Source organism: Grampus griseus (genome assembly GCF_964374135.1).
Source record: "Grampus griseus genome assembly, chromosome: 11".
Taxonomy (NCBI): Eukaryota; Metazoa; Chordata; class Mammalia; order Artiodactyla; family Delphinidae; genus Grampus; species Grampus griseus.
The window spans coordinates 22,931,693-22,958,888 of NC_139005.1; the positions used below are offsets into that span (position 1 = coordinate 22,931,693).

A 27,196-nucleotide genomic window follows, 5' to 3' on the forward strand; every position below is an offset into this window, starting at 1 on the left:
AATTGACTGCCTCATAGTTTTAAAACTGTTTAATAGGAGGCTTTAATTTAAATGTCAGCTTTAGGAATTCTCTAAATGTTGAATGCTAGTAAGTTCAGCTGGTAGATTATTCAAGGATATGGATGAATCCTGTTTCTTTAGGTTGATCTCTTTTTGGTCTTGTGATAATTAATGAAAAAGATTTAGTCTCTAGACTTTTGAAGAAAAATGGTGTATTTTTCTTATTTACATAGGTAAACGCTGTGGTAGTTAGTTTAGAATACTTAGATATAAAGTTCACAAATGAAAATGTGATTAAGGGTATATGAAATTAAATTTCATTGGCAGGAGGTGTATTTGAGAAAGGAAGGAAGAGTTTTACTCAAAGATATAGAGCACAAACACTGGGGGTAGTCTCTAGTAGTGGGGGGTGGTAGCAGTGAAGACTGAAAAGCAATTGAGTATTCAGAGGAAATTTGAAAATGTGTGGGGTATTACAGAGTATTACATTTGCAGAATTGGGAGGCTTGATTGCTTAAATAGCATTTATACTTTACAGATTTTCTAAAATAATTTTGCATTTGTTTTGTAGGCTGCAGAGATTTTTGATGGTGGAAATGGTGAAACCCAAACTACATCTCCTGCCATTCCTTGGGCTGCTTTTCCTACAGGTACTACTATAGAGTAACTAGGAATATTTTTTTCTTATTCAGCATTTTTGCCTTTCTTTTGAAAGCCCCTTTCCTACCTTTTCACTTTGCCTTCTTTGATCTGAAAAATGAAATGCCCCAAATTTAACATAGTTTTTTCCATAACAAATTATGGATTGAGTAAAAAATTCTGCAATGGTGGCTTGAGGCATGATTCCAAAAAAGATATCATGAACATTAAATAAAATTAAAGTACAATTGACATTTCCAAATTTGTCTTTGTTTTAGTAAGGTGAGGTGCCAACTAATTTTTTTAGAGTGTCCATTTCATTAATTAAAGACTCCTTAATATTCTAAAAATATTATAAAAATGATTTGTCATCCCCAACAGTATTTAAATTTAGAAGTTTTTCTACAGGAAAATCATTCAAAAGTATTAAGAATTAAGCCATCCAGGAAATTAAATACAAAAATAAATTCCATTATTGCGAGGTATTTTATGGAAGACCTAATGTTCAGTATTAATATAATTCTGTCTAAATAATACTTTGCATTTTCTTTTTGTTCTGCTCAATCATTGTGAAGTCGGGAGTCGAAGATGAAAATACCATTCTTCAACAGCTCTGCCTCATCTTAGATTATTAGAGTTATTCATTCTACAAATATTTTTCCAACACTTATTATGCATGAGACACTGTGGGGACATGTCCTTTACTTCAAGGGCAGGCACATACATATTTGTAATATGAAGCAGATTTGTGATTTGGGAAGAATGATGATTTTGTCATCCATTCGTTTAGCAAATGTTACTTCATGCCTGGTGTGAGTCAAGTACTGTCCTTGAAGCTGCGTATATATCATTGATCTGGGCTTTGAAGGATGCGTATAATTTCAATAGGCAGAGATTGGAATGGGGAAAGATTCTGAAAGGAGAAAAATGCTTGGAATAAAGGTGTAGATGTGGGAAAGAGGATGGCACCATTAGGATGCTCATTCTTGTTTGAAGGCTTTGTATGTTTTGTTTCCTTTGCCAAGAATTGCTCACCTTGCTTCCCACTGCCACTCTCTTCCACTCCCTTATCATATAAACTCATGTTTGTTTTATGTGTCGTTTCTTACTTTAATGTTTCTTTTTCTGGGAAGCCTTCCCAGAGAGCCTTCTCACATCTATGTGCACCTATTTTCTGGCTTTCATGTTAGACTAAGTTTTGTAAGGTACCATGTCTGTTTTTCCGATTGTTATGTCTTAAATGCTGAACATAGTGCCTGGCTTGTAGTTGGCCCTCAGTAAATTTTGTAGAAAGAATAAAGAAAAACGAATGAATACATGAATGAGTGAATAAGTATCTGAATAAATGACTAGACTAGGGTGACAATGGGAGTGGATAGGAAGACTTGAGATAGTGATATTTATATGATGGTTTAGGATTTTCAGTGTGCTATTATGTTTCGTTTATTGTAGGTAGGGCAACTGCATTATTCCTGTCATACAGATGATGAAATGACAGTTTATAAAAAGTTTTGGAGTTTGATACAGATCACCGTGTTTAGGAGTGAAATTTATACTTTCATGTTCTATCATGAAATAAAAATGAAATACTTTCTTGTTTATTTTCAGTAACTTTGTTTTTTGAAAAAAGCATCAGCAGGACTATCTGACTGACTGGCTGTGAGGGTGAAGGAGGAATCAAAATTGATTTTTAAGGTTACGAGCCTCGGTTCTGGAAGGATGGTATTACCATGAACAGAAACAGAGAATTTAAAGGAGTTGGTTTGGGGCAGTATGAGGCCTTAATGAATTTGTCTTAGACATGACTATTTAAAGTACCTAGAGTTCAGAGAAAGGTGGGCTGGAGTTCTCCGTTTGGGAGTTTTTCCATTGATGTGACAGTTGAAGTTGTAGGAGATCACTGGGGGAAACAACATGTAGAGAGAATAGCCTTAAGTAGAGGAATTTGGATGTCCATAGTTAGAGAACAGGAGGAAGAAAAAGAGACCAGAGACTTGAGAGATAAGGAGAGTAGGGGCTAGTGCAACACAGACATAAGGAGTAGAACATTTCAAAGAAGTCATGGTCGCTGATGTCAAAGGCTGTAGGGAGGTCAGTGAGATTTGAGACTGAGAAAAACCCACAGACAGTCCTAAATGTCATTGAAGGAAATGGTTTCAGCAGAGTAGAAGTTGAAGCCAGATTGGACTTCTTTACTTTGCATGAAAGCAGGAGGAGTGTTTGTTTTTCTATAGTTATTGTGGCAATGTATTAAAGTATTGTATATTGTGAGCAACTTATTATTATATGTCACATCTCTATATATCTGTCTATTTGTACGTCAAGTCCTCAAAGCCTAATGAACTAGAATTAAAGAATAACCCCTCTAGTGTATACACACACACACACACACACACACACACACACACACACACACACACACACACACACACACACACACACACACACACACAGTCTCTCCCTCACTGAAAAAATCAGACCTGAAGAAAGTACTCTTTTTGGACTTCCTCAGTGACTTGCAGAAGTGAAGGAAAACAAATCTGGCCAAGAGCTGAAGTTAGTGGCATGTTAGGTGATTGCTCAACGAAAGCAATCTTTCTCCTTTGTTGAATATAGTTTGTCTTCCTGTGGCTGCTGGATTCTGCCTCTGATTCAGGTATTTTGAAATTGTTTAGATAAGAGTGATGTGCACAAGCTGATTAGCGTAACAATTTAATCATTTCCGCACTAAATCCAGAAAAGATAGGAACTCTTTAAGAGATCTAAAGCAGATTCTTTCCAGTTTAAGAAGACTAGTATTCTCCTTTTGTCTGTTTTGCTACCTATACTCTAGCTGTCTGTAATCTATAAGAAAAATATTTTTAAGAGATGACTATTAACCAAATTTTACCACAGCATAAAATCCAAGAAGATTATTCAGAAACATTTGGTTTAAATTTTTAAAGTGCTTTGGGGAGAATAGAAATGTTCATTCTTGGGGTTAGGATAAAAGATTGTGTTAAGTACGGAGTGTAGTGGCTTAGTGTGCCTCGTGATTATCCTGCTTTAGGGCTGGTGGTTAGTTGGAGGATGATTTCATAATAGCAACTGGGATAATTTGTCTCTCAGAATGTCTGTTTTTAGCCTTCAGTACTGTTAATGAATTGAGGTACCTTGGGACGTGCATTTTTCTGTACTATTAGCATCATTTATGTAGTGGGAACTTTTAAAATACCAGATTATATTCAATGCTGATAATGAAATTAAAAAATTGCCAGTCAGAATAAGTGAAACACTCAGGTTGGTTCTTTACACAAATTATTATCTCTAGGCCCCTCCCTCATCAGAGGTGTGGCATCTAACTTATGATATGTGTCTCTACACTTCCTTTATCAAAGGAGTTGGAGAATGTAAGTGATGAATGAATACGAAATTATGAATCTCCTTGTTTCCTCTTGCCTTTACTCTCAATAAAAGTGTGATGATTATTATTTCATTTCAGTGAAAGCTACTCAATGAGAAGAATTGCCTCAGTCATTTTCCTCCCTATTTCATAGCCTTACCCTCTAGCTTGTCTCCATGGCTATTGTTGGAACCCTGTGAGCCAAACTGTGATCTACATTGTTTCTAGATGATGTCTGTTCCTATCTGTTTGCCATTGCTTCTGGTTGTCACACCTTCCCTCAACTCCTGTCTGCTTAATTGAGTCTTATTTTTTCCTTTAAGAAAAAACATAGTGTTTTCACTGTTTGTTCCATATCTCATAATTGCTCCTCCTTCTGAGCTACTGTATCATTTTTTTCTGCACCATTTGCTTGGCACTTAGCTTATGCCAATTTGTATTTGTTTAAAATTGTGGTAAAATACGTATAACATAAAATTTACCATATTAATTAGTTTTTTATTAATTTTTTTATTGGAGTACAGTTTATTTACAATGTTATATTAGTTTCTGCTGTACAGCTAAGTGAGTCAGTTATACATATCCACATATCCACTCCTTTTTAGATTCTTTTCCCATATAGGTCATTACACAGTATTGAATAGAGTTCTCTGTGCTATACTGTAGGTCCTTATTAGTTATCTATTTTATATATGATAGAGTATTTTATATATAGTATATAAATATATGTATTATATGTTTAGTATTTTATATATAGTCAATCCCAATCTCCCATATATCCCGCCCCCCCACCATATTAATCAGTTTTAAGTGTACAATTCAGTATTTTTAATTATATTCACATTGTTGTGCAACTAATCTCTAGAACTTTTTCATTTGTAAAACTGAAACTCTGTAGCCATTAAACAATAACTATCCAATTCCCCCTCCCCTCAGTCCCTGGCAACTATCATTCTACTTTCTACCTCTATGAATTTGACTACTCTGGATAGCTCATATAAATAGAATCATCCAGTATTTTTCTTTCTGTGATTGGTTTATTTTACTTAGCATGATATTCTCAAGCTTCATCCATGTTGTAGCATGTGTCGGAATTTCCTGCCTTTCCTAGCCTGAATAATATTGTACGTACAGACCACATTTTCTTTATCTGTTCATTCGTCCGTGGACACTTGGGTTGCTTCCTTTGGCCATTGTAAATAATGCTGCTATGAACATTGGTGTACTAATTTGTATTTTTAAAGATATGATTTTATCAGTATGACTTCCATCTCTGAATGTCTACTTTAGTCTAAGCCTTGGAGGGCAGAGACCATGTTTTAAACATTTTTTAATCAAAAGTACCTAAGTATAGCATTGTGCCTTGCTAATCAGTAATTGTTTCTTGATAATTAATAGAGCAGATTTACTTTCAAGTAACTCTTTTTGCTTATTTTAATTCTTTGAGGGTATTTAAATAGTTTTTTAATCACAAGTTAGAGGAAGGCAAACTTAAACTTTCTTTAAAAATTATAGTAATCTTGGAAATCTTAGATAATTATTCAAAGATGGCTAAGAAGCTATTTCCTCTTGGGCTCAGTTAACTTTCCTGGTCATCCCCAATTCAGACAAATAACCTGGGGATAATGGTTAGTAAGAGTAGTCACAGATTCTCAGAAAGAGAGAACAGCTATTTTGCTATTTTTTTCTAATTTTTTCCCTGGTCCTACAGTGTATAGGCAGATAACAGTAGAGGACAGCAGAAGTTAGACTAAGTTTTAGTTCAAAATATTAGGAGTCTAGAAGCAGCAATAATAGTATCCAGTTCTTTTACCTCCTTTTTAAAATATTATTCTTCTAAACATTTTTCCCAAAGAAAAATCATTCCAGATTTTTCATAGCATGAGATATCAGGAAGTTTTTGAACTTGCTTCTTATAGAACTATATTTTTTAGAAAAAAATTTTTTTTTGGCTAAGAAATCTCTTGTTTTTTCAAAATCATTCTCAAACAATTAACTATCTTTTGTAAATTTTTATAAGACTGGTAATACTCTGCCTTTTAGGAAACTAACTTTTCGAAATGAATGTCTATCTTCTGATATACACATGTTTATATACATACAAATGCAAATGTATATATATATATATATCAGAATGTAGACATAAATAGATAGATAGATATTCTCATTTCTTCCTTTTTCTCCACTTTTACCTTCCAGTGCAAGTTATCTTTCCTACCATACCCTTTTGAAGGAAGGACTCTATCTTTACTTGACCTTACAAGTTCTAAGAACATTAGACTGTTAGTCTTAGTTTGGCTTTAGTACATTTTTGATTATGTTTTCTGATTGCAGCAGACTCAAAGTTTCAGAATCCATGATATTTATTTAAATTAATTATTTGCTTGTTTGTTCATTCACTAATTCACTCATTTATCACATGTTTGAAAATATACTGTGTATCAGACACTAAGTGCCATGTGCTGTGGACCAACTTATGCTACTTTTGTGATACTGTATGAAATGTGTCATCTCAAATGACAGGGTGTCTCCTGAAATGTAATGTTAATACTAGCAAGTGCTTTTATCAATAACTTTAGTTTGAAATCTGTGATAGAGGTTGCATGAAAAGTATATTAGGTCAGAAAGTGTTGTCATGTTGCCATTGTGTACAGTGTGGGTGGTGCTGTTTTAGAGGCAAATGACTGTTCACTTTTTACTTTAAACTGTATAAATATAAATTGCCTAGAAGGCGAGGTGGGAGGCAAAACCTTGAATATTGTCCTTTCCAATATGTTTCTAAGTTCCTTGCAGCACTACACAGACCACATTAGACTGCATTGACCATCAAAGGGAAAAACAAGTGGTCCAGATAGATACTTTAATCCAAATTAGCTCCTTCAAAACAGCTTATATAGAGGGCAAACTAAACTGTCTTTTCACAAGCCGACCCTTTAGAAGGGATAATGGGAACTGGACCAGCAGATGTTGAACCAAATAACTTAGATGTGGTTCACTTTGCATCTGGAGCTATTTGCATACAAAGCCAACAGGAAAGTTCAAACATTTTTCTCAAGACATTGGCAGAGAGAAACCTGGAAGACAGATGCCTTTTTGATTTCATGGTTCAGTTTTTCCGTTCTCCATTCTCCTGGCCAGGAAAACCTAGGACAACAAACTGGCCATTTTGTTAATATCCCATTACTCTCCTTGCTAACCCTGTTTTTCCAGTAGAATCTGTTACACATCTATAAGAGCTCAGAACCTGAGTCCACACATTTTTGTTTGAGAAAAAATTGTGATTTTTTTTTTTTTTCAGATTAATCTGTGGTTTGCACATAGGGGTAGTAAACCTTAACTGAATTCATTGGTCTGATCTATATTTGAGGTAAAATTTGAAGGTGACTTACTCCATATTCACATACTGTATTATAATAGGCAGTATAGGTAATGTTTGAAAACTTTTGTCGCTTCTACTTTGTATCCACATTGGACATTTTTTGCCAGGACATAAACTGGATTTCCATTGTAGTCTAATAATTTTGTAATATTGTCACACTGGGTATTTGAATGGAAGATTGCCAGATAGCTGCTTTTGCTACTTCTTGTACTTTTTTCTTACCTCCCAGATTTTTAACTCACCTTTATTTTTTCTGGAGCCAGTTTTTATAAATGATGACTAAGACGGTAACTTCTATAAAGCTGTGAGTTATGGCTGTACATGTAAGTATCAGTCCTTATGTGGGTTTTCAGTAATTTCTGTCTTCATTAATGCATATAATAGGAAATATGTTAGTGATATTTATTATGACTTTGAAGATTAGGTTTGTAATGTGGTTTACAGTCAAATATCTCTGGCTATGGAATGAGGAGTTCTGCTTTTCGCCTTCAACTAACTGTGTAACTTCTCTGAAATTCAATTATTTAATCTGTAAATTGAAGGGCTAGACGATATCTAAGCATTCTTCCAGATTTTGAGTTCCAAGTTTATTTGTAAAATTTTTTCTGATTACAATGTCTGTAATATGAGTAGCTTCCACTAGGTGAATCATGGTACCTCATTTTAACTGCATGGTCAAACTGACACAGTACTAATCTAATAAATTACATTTAGTCTAAAAACATAGCTGTAAACATAGAACACAAATGTTACTGTGAAGAACTGTAGAACTGAAGAGAAACTTGGTCCTTTTCTATGTATTTTAATTATTATCAATTACTGTTTAAACTCATGTTTTTCTGGTGTTTTATGGTACAGTCTGTCTCTTTTATCTGATTCTGAACTTGCTTATTAAAAAGACAATGGTTTGATTTTTAGAATATTATAGAATACAGGTACAAATTTTTAAAATAGAGCTTTGTAGAGATTTTTGCACATTATTAAAAATGATGAAGTCTTGGCCGTGAATCTTTTTTCTATAAGATGAAGGTAGTGCTCTGATTCTTGATGATCACAGTGCTGAGTTAGCCAACACCACCACCACCACCAAAAACTTAGGCTCTGTCTTGCTCAGTAACAGTGTAAGTCATTGTCAAATGTTCTTATAACAATATATAAATTTCTGTATCGCTGCCCTTCTGAATTATGCTTCTTTGGCCTCAGAAAATATACTTTTTATTGTTTCTGACAGCCAGGCAGACATACTCACATGTAGTACAAAAGGCATGAAAGAAAAGGGAAATAATATTAAAGGTATACAGTGAACATTTCTCTTTTATCCTAGTCCCCTAGTCCCATTCCCCTAGTCCACTAGTCCTACTCCCCTGATAAAACTTGTTTTCATTTTCTTTTGTAACCCTCCAGATTTCTTCCAGGCATATAAAAATGTGAATGTATCCTCCTCTTCTTTTTACACAAATCATAATATACTGTATATACATGCTAACGCCTCTTGCTTTTTCCCCACCCTAGTAGATGTTGCTACAGGAGTACTTCAAGATCTTCCAGATTCATTTTACTGGTTGCATAGCACTCTTTTGCATGGATGTATCATTATTCATGTAACTAGTTATTTTACTCCCGGTTTTTTGCTGTTACAAGTAACCCTACAGGGAATATTTTTGTATGTATTTTCTGTGAAGCTATTTTAATTTAGATGATAATAGTTAGTATATTGTTCCTGTGACTTAATGGAAAGATCAGTTAAAATTAACAAATAGTTCATTTATTAATTTTACTAAAATGAGCACAGGACAAACATGTTCTCTAACTCTAAATAATGTCATATTTTATATTAATATGGTCACACATAAGACAATGTTGGTGACATTGAAGGTGATGCTAATTTTATGAGTATGTTGAAAATAAAATCTTTAGCTGACTATGAGCAAATCAGCATGGTAGGTTGAAATACTCTTTAGTTGTCATATTGTATTTTTTAATGTGTCAAATAATGTTTATTGGAACATTGTTTATAATAGCCTAAACTAGAAACAACCCAAATGTCAATCAAAAGTAGAAAGTTTAATATTTTGGGGTATATTTATATAATAGAATACCATACACCTGGAAAATTAACAAACTACCACTGCACATAAAAACACGAAGGAATCTCATGAACATATATACTGTTCTCACAATATCTTTAAAGGATCAGTAAGAGGTCTCAGTTGACAAACTGTTCTGTAATTCAGGTCCTAGTCTAAAATCTGATGTCTAGAGTGTCAGCATCCCTTTGGAGTCATGGGATTCTTGTTCTTCACGAGGATGAGGGCTCCGTGTTTTGGTCAGTGAGCTAGGCTTAAGACCAGTTCATAGCGAGCCCCATGCCTGAATCTGCCAAAGGGCAGAAGTCATCATCACCCTGTTTGTTCACTCAGGATGGCATGGGGTAAAGAGTGGGAAGTAGACTTTAGATCAGGGAACTGTGGATGAATGGTGCAGTATGTGACTAGGAAAAATTTCTGACTTAAATTCTCTGAATGGAGGTCAGAGGCAAAGGCCAGACCTGAAGCTAACAGAGCTGCCTATGTCCCTCTCCCCCTTTACAGCTTTACCTCTGAGATTCTTGTTTTAGACTCCTAGGCCTAGCTCTAGCTGGAAAAAGTAAAATCTTCTACTGTGGGAATTCTCAAATGGCCAAATTGAGGATTCAGGGGCCCGTGGGAACATGACACTGACAGGACAATAGGACCAGCATAACCAGAGGTTCTGCCAGATGTGCCCTGCTGTACACTTGGCTCGATGTCTCTGGACTGTTGTCTCTCATGAACACTATTGCTAATATGCGTACTTTGTGCTCACTCAGGTTGAGTGTTCGAGCACTTCTTCCTTCTTTTTGAAGTTTGGGTGTTTGATGTTCTGGAATAGAGTCTCCAACTCTCTGTGCTATTCTGTTCTGTAGACGTTGAGTTTCTGGTCCTTCCTCTTTAGGGAGTACCATGATTTCCTGAGATTTTTGAAACTTCTGTTCCTTCTCTGTTCCTGTTCCCTCGTTGTGGTTTTCTGATCCACAACCCACCCATCAGCAAATACTGTAGGTTCTAAGTTTAATTAAACTTGGGGATCTTTTCACTTCTCTCTGCTTCCCTAGTTACTACTCCAGTCAAAGCCACTATCATGTCTTTTCTAAATGACTTCATTTAGAAGCTCAGAGTGGGAGTTTTTTCCCACTCTGAGCTCTCTTAGCCCCTTTCTTTAAGTGGCACCCAGAGGGCTGGGCTACAGTGAATACTTAGTAAATGTTGGCTATTTGTGGAATTTGATTTTAAAGTTTAGAAGTGTTTGGGATTTTTTCATTCTTGTGGATTCCTGAATATCAAAGTATAAAACATTATTTGACTATAATTTTAGAGATTGTAATTTTGACCTGTTATTATAATGTTTCCCTGAATATTTGTATTATTCTCTACATTGAGAACTAAAGGTTGTGCCTGTTATTAGGATATTATCTTGAATAAGTCGTAGAAACTCATTGCAGTTAAAAAATTGTGCATGATTTGGGCATCATTATTGTGTCTTATCAAAGTATTAATCCCACTCTGATTTCCACAATTAATTTATGTGATACAGCCCATATTTGTTAATTTTTTCTTTCTAATTAAAGCATTGCTGAGGTGACGATCCAATTATTTTTAATACTTTCATTGTGAAAAAAATTTCCTTCATTTAAATTATAATTGAAAAATCTTTTGAGGTTTGTTTTCTTGAATTGAATGTGATAAAGACTAATTTTGTTGTGGACCTCCTCAGATAGATTGTTTTGGATAATGTACCTTTAATAATGGCCAAATAATTTTAGGGTAAATGAAACAGAGATTGCTTAAAGTACTTAGAAATTAGAACAGAAAGATGCTTAGGAATATATTTTAGAACTGTAAATACATAGTGATGTTTTTACCTAATCTTAATGCTATAGAAAGTTTGTCTTCCTGACATGAAGGTTTTGATTATTTTGTATCTATCACGTCTGAGGTCAAAATAAAGGAAAGTGGGTAAAAGGTGATTCAGCTAATTTGGATAGAAATTTTAATTTAATTTGTCAGACATCACAGAGCTGACAAAATATTGTAAAAAAATTTCACATGCAGTTTGGTTATTATGAAACCCTTTACCCAGCTAAATAAACTGTTATTTTCTTCTTTAACTATTCCCTTGACATTTATGAACATACAGCAAGTAAAACAAAAGAAAATTTTTGCTGATAGAATTGTTCATTTGTCTAGTGAATAAACAGTTATTGATTTTATCAACCTGTTAGGTTCCTAAAGGAACATTCTATAGTATTTTAATCCTTGGTCTTATGATCTAAACACATATACTTTGTTTTCATGGAATGTTTGATGAAATTTAAGAATTTCATTTCTCCTAAATTTTTAAAGATAGATTAGATTCTCATTTGGTTACCAGCCATTTTGTTTGAAGTCAGGGCATGAGACTATTTACTTTCTACTTCCTTTTGGTTGTGTCCCCCCCCCTTCCCCATTCAATAAGTATTTATTGTGTACCGAGTCCAGGGGGAACAATGGAAAACAAACAGGATAGACTATGCTATGAATTTGTTAAATTAACATTTGTCAAGTAGAGCACAGGCTGCCTCATGATGAGTTGCATTCAGCAACAGACGGCAAGAGAAACTGAAATGAAGAAGTTTATTACCCACGGGTCCTGGAGGAAGTACATGGCATGCCTTGTGGGGCCACATCAGAAGGTCAAGATAGAGTGCAGACGGAGGGTGTGAAAGAATCCAGGGCCTATGCTTTTATTAGGGTCCCAAGGTGGAGGTTTCAGGGGTTCCAGGGCTAAGTCTGGATTGGGCGGTTCATACCAAACGACAGGGAATAGTAAACTCCATGGGGGTCTTATCAAAGGGGTACAAAAAGAGAAGGCCCTGGGGGGTGGGGGAGACTGCCCATCACAAGGGCTGTTGGAGAAGTCATATTAAGAACTTAAATTTGCTTGTGACTCTGTGGGCAGTTATCTAGGGAGTGTGCTTGCCCAAGAGGGCTAGTGGCAGTTTAAGGTCTCTGCAGGCCACTTGGCCAAACAAAATGGGTGTCGAGGCAGCAATATGGTGGAGTAGCTTAGTTAAACTCTCGACATACAAGATACCTGCCTTCACGAGTCTTGCAAGCTTGTAAGGTGCACAGAAATTAAATAATTACAGATAATTATTTAATTATAACTAAGATATCTTTTTTAAGGGTAGATACAGGGTATCAGGATAGTAGAAACAGAGAGTGACGTGGACACTGCATTATAGCTGGGAAGTATATCAGACCACTGTCTGAGTCCAAATAGGGGTCAACAGGCCCCCCCCGCAAAAAAAAAGCCTATAATAGGGAGGCAGGCTTATCTGAAAGAGCTGAAAGCTTTGCAGCAGAGAAGAGGGAGATGGAGAGAACATTTCCAAATACTAATTTTTGGGAATGTCAACATTCTTAATTTTATGTTTATTTCCTGATTTATTAAAATCTCTTTCATGATTGTTATTCTCTTTGCTCTATTTTGTTGGGTTTATTTTTGTATTTTTCCTAATTAAAAAAAAATGTTGGGTCTTTCCTGGTGGTGCAGTGGTTGAGAGTCTGCCTGCCGCTGCAGGGGACACAGGTTTGTTCCCCGGTCCGGGCAGATCCCACATGCCGTGGAGCGGCTGGGCCCGTGAGCCATGGCCGCTGAGCCTGCGCGTCCGGAGCCTGTGCTCTGCAACGGGAGAGGCCACAACAGTGAGAGACCCGCGTACCGCCCAAAAAAACAAAACAAAACAAAACAAAAAACTGTTGATGCCTATCTCTTTAATTTTAACCTTTCTTTTCAAATATAAGGATTCAAGGATATAATTTCCCCTCTGTTTATTACTTTAGCTGCATCATGCCAGTTACGATTTTTTAAAAAAAATCCTCCACTTATATTTTCTGATTTGGAGTCTGGATTATTCCTTGAGTTAATTTAAGAGTATTTAATTTCTAAGCATGGGTTTTTTTCTAGTTATTGTTTCTTGATTGCTTTGTTGCTGGAGAAAGTAGTTTAATACGAATTCTTCGTGATTTGATGAGACTTGCTCTGTGGCATAATGCTATCTGAGGATGAGCAGCATTGATATCCCCCAGGTGCTTGTTAAAAACACAGAATCTCAGGCTGCATTCCTGACCTACTGTGACAGAGTGTGTGTTTTAACAAGATCCCCAGTTAATTAATGCTTATGAACATTAAAGTTTGAGAAGCACTGCTGCTCTGGTAGATACTATGTAGATACTGTATTCAACAACTGCAGAGTACACTATATGATAGTTTATCTAAATATTAATTTGTAGGAATGTTGCAGTCTCTTTGTGTTGGTGGATTTATAAACTTCTTGTTGAAGCTCTGTAACTTTTCACTTTTTCTATTTTGAGATTCTGTAACTAGGTATATTCATATTTATAATATCTTTTTGGTATATTGAACTTTTTATTATTATGTGGTCATCTCTTTATATCTGTAGAATTAGTTTGTGCCCCAAATCCATTTTGTCTGATAATAAATACTGCAGCTTTATTTTGATTAGAATTCAACTGGCATTTCTTTTTCCATTCATGTTTTTCAGTCTCTTTGTATACTTATGTTTTTTAGATATGTCATTCGTAAAGAGCATAAAGATACATTTTGTTTGTTCATCCAGCCTGATAGTCCTTGTCTTTGAATTGGAATATTTAGTACTTTATATTTTAATGTAATTACTGATGTACATTTTTTTTTCCTACTATTCCAATTTTGGCTTTCTATTTGTACTGCCATTTTGTGTTTCTTTTTTCTTTTTTACTTTTTTTGAATTGATTTTCTTGTTTCTTTTTTTCTCATGCTCTACCAGTTTGGAAGTTACATACTCTGCTTCTCTTCTTTGGGTAATTTCCTTGGAAATTTTAACATGCATTCTTAACTTATTAAAGCCTTAAACAAATGAGTATCTTTATCCTCCTCTTGAAAAGTACAAAAAACTGTGAGACATTTGAACCTCAATGATTTCTTCTTGTTATTCTGCTATTTTTTTCTAGTATTTTTTACATATATACTCAGAATCTGCATATATATTTATATATTTAATATATATTCAACTCTACAAGGCGTTGTTGTTATTAGTGTTTTACGTAGATGAAGTATATTGGATTTACCTGCATATTTACCATTTTTTCTTTATTTCTTCTTGTAACTTAGACTCTCCATCACAAATCATTTTCCTTATGCTTGAGGTGCATCGTTGAGAATTTTCCAGAGAGAGACTCATTGTTGGCAAACTCTCAGTATATTCTTGTTTGAAAATGCTTGTCCCTGTCCTTGTTGGATAGTTTCACCTAGATGTTTCTGAGTTGACAGTCATTTTTTTTCCTCTGCACGATGTGATTATTACTCCTCTGTCTTCTAATTTCTATAATTGTTGTTGAGAGGTTAGTTGGTTCCATTAATTACTGCTCCTTTGAGGGTAATTGGTCTTTTCTTTCTGGTTACCTTTATGATTTACTTATTCTTTGTAATTCGTGTTTGTAGTTTCACCGTGATGTAGCAGGTATGGATATCTTTTTATTTACCTTGCTTAGAATGTGATGGGCTTTTTGAATGTATGGGTTGAATCCATGGATTTAAGAAGCATGATAAGCTACAGATTCAAGAAGTACAGCAAATCACTTATGGAAAATTCCGTCACTTCTGGAAAATTATTAGCCATTAGCTCTTTCTTTTTTTCTTCATTAAAAAATTTTCTTTTTAATTAATTAATTTTATTTTTGGCTGCGGTGGGTCTTCGTTGCTACACGCTGGCTTTTCTCTAGTTGCGGAGAGCGGGGGCTACTCTTCGTTGTGGTGCGTGGGCTTCTCATTGTGGTGGCTTCTATGGTTGTGGAGCACAGGCTCTAGGCCTGTGGGCTTCAGTAGTTGTGGCATGTGGACTCAGTAGTTGTGGCTCGCGGGCTCTAGAGCACAGGCTCAGTAGTTGTGCATGGGCTTAGTTGCTCCGTGTCATGTGGGACCAGGGCTCAAACCCATGTCCCCTGCACTGGCAGGTGTATTCTTAACCACTGTGCCAGCAGCGAAGCCCTATCTCTTCTGATATTAGTTTTGTTCCATTTTCTCTTTTCTCTTCTTCTGGAACTCTAAAATTAGATAAATGGTAATTTTTTAAAACTCTGTCTCTGTGGCTGTTAACCTCTTTTTCACGTTTTGACTGTCCTTTAGTCTGATTAATTACAGATGTACTTTTCATTTCACTATGCTTTTCTTCATCATTGTCTAAGCTGATACAAAACCTATCCATTGTTTATAATTTCAGTTTTCTTTCTTCCTTCCTTTCTCTTTCTCTTCTCTTCTTCCTTCCTTTCTTCCTTCCCTCCTCCCTCCCTCCCTTCCCTGCTTCCTCCCTCCCTCCCTCCCCTCCTACCTTCCTCTCCTCCCTCCCTCCCTTCTTCCCTCCCTCCCCTCCCTCCTGATAGCTCCTGCTGTGTTTAAATTTCTAAAAAAGAGAATATAATGGGATCCACTTTGGGTTTTGGCATATGGCTTTAGATATATATCTCTAAGAATATGTTGCTATCCTAAGTTTCTTTTTAATAGTATATTCATCATATACTACTGGAACAGTAGTTCCAGGATTTTTTTAATAAAAAATTCTTTACCCATGTATTCTACTTCTTGATGCCTGGTCTTTGCTAATTTCACTGAAAGTAAAAAAAAAAAATATTGACATGAAAAATTAAGCAAATGGGCTAGATTCTAACAATTAGTGTGTACATTTGTATATTTTAATGTATTTCAGTCTTGTATCATCACTGTAATATATTTGCTATGGCCTAATTAAATATGATGATGTCAAATGTGCTTGTATTAAATTTTTTTTCTTAGATCCATGAACTATAGAAATCATAAATCTATATCCCTTGATTATTTAAGAACATTTGGTATCTTTATATTAATTGAATATTTTATATATGCATATCTATATATATATAGATATATGATTCTTACAATCTTTGAGTTACATTTCTTTAGAAAGAGAACGTATTGTTATTGGTCAAAAAGGTACTGTTTAGAGTTTAAACCTGACGTCATTTTGGATTCATTGGGTGTAAACCAAAGAGATATACTTGTTTCCTAGATTCTCTTATGGTTAAAGTAAACTTAAATAGGCAATCATACATAACAAGTGTATAATGAAAATAACTAGTATCTTCTTTCTCTTGATGCGATGGATATGAATATATGATTTTTTTACCTCTGGAAAATAGTTCACATTTTCATGTTTCTCTTGTACACATTTGTATAGTTCTTTGTTTAGCTCATAAAGTGGTAAACAGCTGGGCTGAGGGATAGACTGTCATTTTTGCTTTACTTAGAGTGCTAAGTCCATCTCTTAGGTTTTTGAGCCTGAATCAGTCTTCTTGGGGCAACTGGATTTTAAAGTTTTCATAGAAGGGCAGTGTTTTTAGAAGGAAGTATAGAAGTTTGGTCAAATTTGGTTTAGAAAAGCTCTTCATTGTTTTGCTTATTGAAGATATTAGCTAAGACTTCTTTGTAGATTAAAAAGAATCTTACATAAGAGTCCATACTATAAACTTTCCTGCATTTGTCTGTTGAAATTTTTATGTATATTTTTATAGCTTAATATATAGTTATTGCATGTGTAATTTAGAGAAATTTCAGCTTTTTGTTTTTAGATTTTAATATTATAATTATATTTTACTTATTTGCTAAGATTTACAGGAAATTGACTTTCAAAGATATGCTATTAGTTTTCCTAAAGGCTAATTGAAGCCATATTTTATAAGCTCATAGCATATACTGATATATGTACAGATTTGGTAAGTAATATAAACATTTCTATGTAAGACCATGTAAAGTATACATTACCATTAATAAATGTTTTGGAACTAAAAAAGCCTTATGTTCAACTATATTTTTATAAGAAGAAGCCGCAAACTCACTTTCTTCATAGTAATTGGAAATTTTAGAGATTTATAAATGACTTACTATGATAAAGGGAATTTCTAATATTCATCACAAGTACTATATATACCATGTCAGTTAAGTTGGAGATTTTTTTTAATGGAGTAATCTGTTTCTGGTATGACAGATGCTCTTTATTTTAGCTTTGTCTTGAAATGACATTGCCTTTTCGTTAATCCAGTTATTTAACTTCAGCAAAAGCTGAGCACAACTGCATTGGTCAGTGCTATTGGCCAAATTCTTCTGGTTAACGCATCAGCCTCTTTGCCGTTTTCACTTCTATCAAACTAGCTCAGATTTATACAACATCTCATCTGAGCTATTATAAATATTGTCTTAACTGTCCCCTTTCTCTTATAATTCATCTTATACATGGTTTCCAGAAGTTTTTATATAGTGGCATTCAAAACCCCTAAGTTCTTTTGTCTCACTTTCAAGGTCCATTATCTGGTAATGGCCTGACTATGTTGACTTTTCACTCACTGTCACCCTTGACATACCAGTGGTCCAGTAAAACAGAAATTATTTGCTCTTCTCAGCACATTTTCCCAATGTATTGCTACCTCAGTTCTTTGTTCTAGTTTGGTTTTCCAGCTGAAACATTCCTCTCCATCTCTGCAGGTTCAAATCACACCCTTCCTTCAAGGCCTGGTTTAAATATCTTTTTCTCCACTGAGTTTTCCTCAATCACTTTTTCAACCCCCTCAATTCCTGCCAAATGTGGAAGTGACCTTTCTTTTCTGTTAATTACTGTTTTGTTTTATCTGTGGATTTTTCTGTTAAGTATTCTCTTTAAGGTTGATGGTTATGGTGTTGTGTACCCCAGGTTCTTTCCTACTTCTCTAAACCTTCCTCTTGGCTTCTTTACTTTATTATTATCTTTTCTCTCCCTTCCTCTTAAAAATTGTTTTCTAGGGTTTTATCCTTGACTTTTTCGTTTTTTCACTGATGAAACCTTTTAAGTGAGGATATCCAAGTTTGTGCCTTTACTCTTGCCCTTCTTTAGAGCTTCAGACTTATATTTTCAACTGGTCTATCTGACCTTGCTGGCTCCATATGTACCTTAAAGTTGGCATGTCTGTAACATAACCTATCTCCCCTTTTACTTCTTCAAAGCTGCACCCTTCTATTTTTTTTTCTCACTTAATAAAATCACCATTCATTCATGTGCACAAGCCAGATATAATTATGCTATTCAAAAGTCTTTTTCTGCATCTATTGAGATGATCATATGGTTTTTATCCTTCAATTTGTTAATATGGTATAGCACATTGATTGATTTGTGTATATTGAAGAATCCTTGCATCCCTGGGATAAATCATGGTGTATGATCCTTTTAATGTGTTGTTGGATTCTGTTTGCTAGTATTTTGTTGAGGATTTTTGCATCTATGTTCATCAGTGATACTGGTCTGTAACTTTCTTTTTTTGTAGTATCTTTGTCTAGTTTTGGTATCAGGGTGATGGTGGCCTCATAGAATGTGTTTGGGAGTGTTCCTTCCTCTGCAGTTTTTTGGAAGAGTTTGAGAAGGATGGGTGTTAGCTCTTCTCTAAATGTTTGATAGAATTCACCTGTGAAGCCATCTGGTCCTGGACTTTTGTTTGTTGGAAGATTTTTAATCACAGTTTCAATTTCAGTTCTTGTGATTGGTCTGTTCATATTTTCTGTTTCTTCCTGGTTCAGTCTTGGAAGGTTATACCTTTCTAAGAATTTGTCCATTTCTTCCAGGTTGTCCATTTTATTGGCATAGAGTTGCTTGTAGTAGTCTCTTATGATCCTTTGTATTTCTGCAGTCTCTGTTGTAACTTCTTCTTTTTCATTTCTAATTTTATTGATTTGAGTCTTCTCCCTCTTTTTCTTGATGAGTTTGGCTAATGGTTTATCAATTTTGTTTATCTTCTCAAAGAACCAACTTTTAGTTTTATTGATCTTTGCTGTTGTTTTCTTCGTTTCTATTTCATTTATTTCTGCTCTGATCTTTATGATTTCTTTCCTTCTGCTAACTTTGGGTTTTGTTTGTTCTTCTTTCTCTACTTCCTTTAGGTACAAGGTTAGATTGTTTATTTGATACTTTTCTTGTTTCTTGAGGTAGGCTTGTATTGCTATAAACTTCCCTCTTAGAACTGCATTTGCTGCATCCCATAGGTTTTGGATCGTCGTGTTTTCATTGTTATTTGTCTCTAGGTAGTTTTTGATTTCCTCTTTGATTTCTTCAGCCATCTCTTGGTTGTTTAGTAATGTATTGTTTAGCCTCCATGTGTTTGTGTTTTTTACGTTTTTTTCCCTGTAATTTATTTCTCATCTCATAGCGTTGTGGTCAGAAAAGATGTTTGATACGATTTCAATTTTCTTAAATTTACTGAGGCTTGATTTGTGACCCAAGATGTGATCTATCCTGGAGAATGCTCCATGCGCACTTGAGAAGAAAGTGTAATCTGCTGTTTTTGGATGGAATGTCCTATAAATATCAATTAACTCTATCTGGTCTATTATGTCATTTAAAGCTTCTGTTTTATTATTTATTTTCATTTTAGCTGATCTGTCCATTGGTGTAAGTGAGGTGTTAAAGTCCCCCACTGTTATTGTGTTACTCTTGATTTCCTCTTTTATAGCTGTTAGCAGTTGCCTTATGCATTGAGGTGCTCCTATGTTGGGTGCATATATATTTATAATTGTTATATCTTCTTCTTGGATTGATCCCTTGATCATTATGTAGTGTCCTTCCTTGTCTCTTGTAATGTTCTTTATTTTAAAGTCTATTTTATCTGATATGAGTATTGCTACTCCAGCTTTCTTTTGATTTCTATTTGCATGGAATGTCTTTTTCCAACCCCTCACTTTCAGTCTGTATGTGTCCCTAGGTCTGAAGTGGGTCTCTTGCAGACAGCATATTTATGGGTCTTGTATTTGTATCCATTCAGCGAGCCTGTGTCTTTTGATTGGACCATTTAATCCATTCATGTTTAAGGTAATTATCGATATGTATGTTCCTATGACCATTTTCTTAATTGTTTTGGGTTTGTTTTTGTAGGTCCTTTACTTCTCTTGTGTTTCCTGCCTAGAGAAGTTCCTTTAGCATTTGTTGTAGGGCTGGTTTGGTGGTGCTGAATTCTCTTAGCTTTTGCTTGTCTGTAAAGCTTTTGATTTCTCCATCGAGTCTGAATGAGATCCTTGCTGGGTAGAGTAACCTTGGTTGTACGTTCTTCCCTTTCATTACTTTAAGTGTATCATGACACTCCCTTCTGGCTTGTAGAGTTTCTGCTGAGAAATCAGCTGTTAACCTTATGGGAGTTCCCTTGTATGTTATTTGTCGTTTTTGCCTTGCTGCTTTCAATAATTTTTGTTTGTCTTTAATTTTTGCCAGTTTGATTACTGTGTGTCTCGGTGTGCTTCTCCTTGGGTTTTTCCTGTATGGGACTCGCTGTGCTTTCTGGACTAGGGTGGGTATTTCCTTTCCCGTGTTAGGGAAGTTTTCAGCTATAATCTCTTCAAATATTTTCTCTGGTCCTTTTTCTCTCTCTTCTCCTTCTGGGACCCCTATAATGCGAATGTTGTTGCGTTTAATGTTGTCCCAGAGGTCTCTTAGGCTGTGTTCATTTCTTTTCATTCTTTTTTCTTTATTCTGTTCCACAGCAGTGAATTCCACCATTCTGTCTTCCAGGTCACTTATCCATTTTTCTGCCTCAGTTATTCTGTTGTTGATTCCTTGTAGTGTAATTTTCATTTCAATTATTGGATTGTTCATCTCTGTTTGTTTGTTCTTTAATTCTTCCAGGTCTTTGTTAAACACTTCTTGCATCTTCTTGATCTTTGCCTCCATTGTTTTTCCGAGGTCCTGGATCATCTTCACTCTCATTATTCTGAATTCTTTTTCTGGAAGGTTGCCTATCTCCACTTCATTTAGTTGTTTTTCTGGGGTTTTATCTTGTTTCTTCATCTGGTAAATAGCCCTCTGCCTTTTCATCTTGTCTTTCTTTCTGTGAATGTGGTTTTTGTTCCACAGGCTGCAGGATTGTAGTTCTTCTTGCTTCTGCTGTCTGCCCTCCAGTGGAAGAGGCTATCTTTCAAAAGTTTTTTTTTTTTTTTTCATTTTGTTACAGTTAGTTGATTGGGGCCTCTGTAATAACCATATTTCTTTTGAGCTTTTTACTTTTCAATTATGCTGAAGAACTTGCTGTTCCCTAAATGCATTATGTGAATCCATGATTCTATACCTTTTTTTTTTTAAAATAAATTTATTTATTTTTTGCTCCATGGGCTTTCTCTAATTGTGGCGAGCAGGAGCTACTCTTCATTGCAGTGTGCAGGCTTCTCATCGTGGTGGCTTCTCTTGTTGTGGAGCACGGGCTCTAGGGTGCGTGGGCTTCAGTAGTTGTGGCATGCAGGCTCAGTAGTTGTGGTGCATGAGCTTAGTTGCTCTGCGGCATGTGGAATCTTCCCAGATCAGGGCTTGAACCTGTGTCCCCTGCATTGGCAGGTGGATTCTTAACCACTGTGCCACCAAGATAGTCCCCTATACCTTTTTATATGCTGTTTCATTTACCTAGAAAGTCTTAAAGTAAGAATTATATAGACTTAGTTGTGAATCTCAGCTTCACAATTAATTGCTCTGTGACATTGGCCAAGTTAATAAGCTTTTCAAGTACCTGTTTACTTATCTATAGAATTTTAATGATACATGCACAGAGGAGAGATTGTGAATATGAAGTGGCAATGCACACACATACATACACATATACAGGCCTATGTTGTTTTTATTGCACTTTTTAGAAAAATGCATTTTTCACAAATTGAAGATTTGTGGCAACCCTGCATCAAGCAAGTGTGTTAGCACAGTTATTTCAACAGCATTTGCTCACTTTCTGTCTCTCTGTCACACTTCGGTAATCCTTGCAGCATTTCGGACTTTTTCATTATCATCATATTTGTCATAGTAATCTGTGATCAGTGATATTTGTTACTATTGTAATCATTTTGGGGCACCATGAACCACGCTCATATGAGATGGCAGACTTAATCGTTAAATGTCGTGTGTGTCCTGACAGCTCCACCGACAGGCCATTCCCCCATCTCTCTCCCTCTCCTCTGGCCTCCCTAATCCCTGAGACACAACAGTATTGAAAACAATATTGAAATCAGGCCAGGTAATAACCCTACAATGGCCTCTAAGTCTTCAAGTGAAAGAAAGAGTCACAGCTCTCTCACTTTAAATCAAAAGCTAGAAATAATTAAACTTAGTGAGGAAGGGATGTTGAAAGCCGAGATAGGATGGAATCTAGTCCTCTTGAACTACTTAGCCAAGTTGTGAATGCAAAGGAAAAGTTCTTGAAGGAAGTGAAAAGTGCTACTCCAGTGAGCACAGACATGATAAGAAAGTGAAAGTGTCTTATTGTTGATATGGAGGAAGTTGTAGTGGTCTGGAGAGAAGATCACATCAGCTACAACATTCCTCCAAGCCAAGGCCTAGTCCAGAGCATGGCCTTAACTCTCTTCAATTCTGTGAAGGCTGAGAGAGGTGAGGAAGCTGCTGAAGAAAAGTTTGCAGTTAGCAGAGGTTGGTTCATGAGGTTGAAGGAAAGAAGCCTTTTCAGTAACATAAATAAGTGCAAGGTGAAGCAGCACGTGCTAATGTAGAAGCTGCAGCAAGTTATCCAGAAGATCTAGCTCAGATAATTCATGAAGGTGGCGACACTAAACAACAGATTTTCACTGTAGACCAAACAGCCTTCTATTGGGAGAGATACCATCGAGGACTTACATTGCTAAAGAGGAGAAGTCATTGCCTTGGCTTCAGAGCTTCAAAGGACAGGCTGACTCTGTTTTTAGGGGCTAATGCAGCTGGTGACTTTAAGTGGAAGCTGGTGACCTTAAGTACAAGCTAGTGTTCATTTACCATTCTGAAAATCCTAAGGCCCTTCAGAATTATGCCCGTGCTTTATAAATAGAACAAGACAACCTGGATGACACACAGCACATTTGTTTACAACATAGTTTACATGGGAAAAGGTCAAAATATCAGCATTCATAGGAATTTGGAAGAAGTTGATTCCAACCCTCATGGATGACTTTGAGGTTTTAAAACTTGAGTGGAAGAAGGCACTGCAGATGTGGTGGAAGAAGCAAGAGAAGTAGAATTAGAAGAAGAGCCTGAAGATGTGACTGAATTGTTGCAGTCTCATAATAAAACTTGAAGGGATGAGGTCTTGCTTCTTTTGGTTTAGCAGAGGAAGTGGTTTCTTGAGATGGAATCTGCTCCCGGTGAAGATGCTGTGAAGACTGTTGAATGACAACAAAGGATTTAGAATATTACATAAACTGAGTTGGTAAAGTAACAGCAGGGTTTGAGAGGATTGACTCCAATTTTGGAAGAAGTTCTGCTGTGGGTCAGATGCTATCAAACAGCATTGCATGCTACAGAGAAAAACTAGACAACACATAATTTATTTATCAGGTTCATGTTTTTAATCCATGAGCACTGTTGCCTGGTAACAAGGATGACCTTCTACCTCATCATATTTCCAACTACACACTTTGACTCAAAACTACCAGATCATAAGGGGCATCAGATTCACTTATAAGATAGAAACATAGCATATGCCCTCAACCCAAGTCACAGCTCATATGCAAGTAAACAAGGTCTTCACACACAGGTGAGAGTGAGGCCCACCTTGGCTATCCATATACTCCGCAAGAATTGTTGTTTCTCTTGAAACGACTTTATAGGCACAGCTATTAGGGTCTCAAAACAGACATATTCAGTTATAAGAATTAACACACTCAGGGAAGTCCAAAACTATGGCTTCCAACCATTTTCAATTTATTGCAGCCACATGGTTCATTAATTTTAATGGAAAAACTGCTAATAGAATTTACTTAAACCACATATTTCTTCTGGATTTGGGTCTATAAAATTTCCTGAAGGTAATTCTAAGAGTTTAGGTGTCTAATAGCTCCTGTTGTGTTTACATTTCTAAAAAAGAGAATATAATGACATCCACTTTGGGTTTTGGCATATGGCTTTAGATATCTATCTCTAAGAATATGTTGCTATCCTAAGTTTCTTTTTAATAGTATATTCATCGTATTGATAAAAAGTAGACTGGTCTGCTGCTGTGAAAAATTATGGTGATTATAAAGTTTATAAAAGCTACGTACATGTATTATACACATAGTCATGTAGATGCTGTATTACTTTAATGGGAGTACTTAAATATACTATGCTATTTGGTATAGTACAAATGCTTCAGCTTAAACGTGGGGAAAATACTCCCCAATCTCTCTAAAGTGAACGGTTCCATTTGTATACAGTGATACTCATTTTGTGTAAACTCTGAAAATTGTTACGGGGCCATTTATTTCATCTTAGGAGGCTAGACCAACTTCTCGCAAATGGGAGTTATGCTGTACTCTACTGAAACCTGTCAGTATGTTGCTCTGAAAAATTTTAAATAGATATTTCTGTTTTATGATTTAGATAACAGGAAAAGAAAAACTGTTTTAACTTCAAGAAACATAATGATTAATCAAAAGTGTTAACATATGGTTTAAAAAGATTTATAGCAAGAGTGGCATGAGAATATAGAAAGAAAATAGTAAGAATAGTAGAAGATCTTTTCAGAGAGTAAAAGAAGAAATTTACCATTGAAGAAAGAATAGTACACATAGAAGAAAGAATAGAAAATAATCTCCATCGCTTAAAGAGAAAGGAAATTGTGGCAGGCTTTATAGTGAAGGTTTAAAGAAAGAGGAAAGAAGAAATAATTGTGAATTGCATTTTGCTAATATTCACATACTGTAACTCCTTCGCCATTTGATTAACTCGGAGAGCAGAAGTGGACTTTAAACTAGTTCTATTTCATTAGTTTTGTTTTTCATTGGCAGTAGAATATAGTTAAGAATTTATTTGAGGACTGCTGGTTTTACTTTATTCTTTTAATTGGCATTGTTAAATTACTGTATATATGATAGCCAGAATAGTAGCTTCTGTTGTTGATATCATGTTAAGTATATACTTCATTGAGGATATTAGTTTTATTAAATTTTTAAGTTTTCATCTTTTTTTTACTCTATGCTTTTACTCTTAGGTGGTCTGTATTTTGCTTCCTTGTTTTGTAGTTTTCGTTGTTCGTTTACATACTAGAAAACACACAAACCCCAAACCCTACATGATTTTAACTTGTATTTTTAATCATTTTGGAGTAGAGACTGAGCCTTGGAAGCATATTGACATTAATTCTGATCCTAGAAATCTTCTAGCTGTGAGGTCAGGGACATACTAATTAAACCTGTGATCTTAGGCTCTTCATTTATAAAATGGTTATTATTTTAAGGATCTAATCAGTTGACACATACAAAATATTTTGCCCAATACCTGGCGTTAAGTATGTATGCAGTCAATGACAGTTCTCTCCCCTTTCTTCATTTCACTTAGTTTAACAGAAACTTGAGCTACTGCTTTTGGTCATGTAGAAGAAAAATGTTTTTTTTTAGTGAAACTATCCATTGTCTACGTTCAGCATAAGTTTCAGGGTTATCTGATTCTAGCCCTGTCCATTGTCTTTGGGGTATTTTATTTTTACAGCTCTTTATATGTTTAGTTAACTGATAGACATGTAAATTCTGTTATGTCTAGTAGAATTTCGATGGACTTCCTTCTCCTCTTTGGAAAAAAATAGTTTCACTTCTGGTTGCAATTCATTTCAGCATTCTTTTACCTCCCATCAATTTGTGCTATTTTGACTTTTCCTTTGAAATGGTTATAACATTTGCCTGGTTCCCTCATTGTATGAGTAGAGTGAAATCTTTCCCATGTATTCACTTTATATCTCTATGAGAGTCAAATTTTACCCTTTGTCTTAGAAAATTATCTTTCTTTATTATATTTAAATATTAATATACACTATTTCCAAGAAATGTCTAAATAAATTCTCCAGAGTAGATTAGTTTATTAAACACCTAGTATGTGCAGCATACTAGTGTTTTATTTTAATCATTTGATATTTGAGATGTTCCAACAGTGATGTCAACTTTACAAACAATGGCAAGTCTTACTATAAATATTTAACCACTAAGGATTCATTTATTTATTATTTTAATACCAATGTGATATTCTCAGGGTAGATTTTCCAATGTAAAAGATTTGTGTTGTATCTTTCATCGCATAGTGTCTTGAATATAGTGGTACTCTACAATTGTGTTTTGAATGAGTGTATAGATAAATAAAGGAGTCCCAAAAAGACCACAAACACTTTTTCCCCCTGAGGTGTCTCATCATGTTGTAATGAGTAGAATAAAGCTTTAAGTTTCTTTTTTATTTTTTATTGAGGTATAATTAACATATTATATTAGTTTCATGCTTATAACATAATGATGTAATATTTGTATATATTGCAAAAGTGATCACAGTAAAATCAAGTTAACATCATCATACATAGTTATACATTTTTTTTTCTTGTGATGAGAACCTTTAAGATCTACTCTCTTAGCAACTTTCAAATATACCATACAGTATTATTAACTATAGTCACAATGCTGTACATTATATCCCCATGATTATTTATTTTATAACTTGAAATTTCTACCTTTTGAACCCCTTCACCCACTTTGTCCACCCCTGCCCTCTGCTTCTCTCTATCCATGTGCTCATTTGTTTGTTTTTAGGTTCCATACATAAGTGAGAGCATAAGGTATTTGTCTTTGTTTGACTTGTTTCACTTACTATAATGCCCTCAAGATACATCCATGTTGTTGCAAATGGCAAGATTTCCTTCTTTTTTATGGCTGAA

The 27,196-nt window shown here is 35.2% G+C and overlaps 1 protein-coding gene across 7 annotated transcripts in view; it reads left to right on the forward strand.

The window, feature by feature from the left end:
- CCDC91 (coiled-coil domain containing 91) overlaps window positions 1-27,196 on the forward strand; it is a gene marked incomplete at its 3' end in the record, with an annotated part of 398,367 nt that overhangs the window by 90,974 nt on the left and 280,197 nt on the right. For all 7 annotated transcript variants that reach the window (XM_082666097.1, XM_082666099.1, XM_082666098.1 and 4 more), the window contains exon 3: window positions 572-650. In XM_082666097.1, the coding sequence (XP_082522223.1) occupies window positions 572-650 (79 nt within the window). The remainder of the gene's footprint in view (window positions 1-571; window positions 651-27,196) is intronic.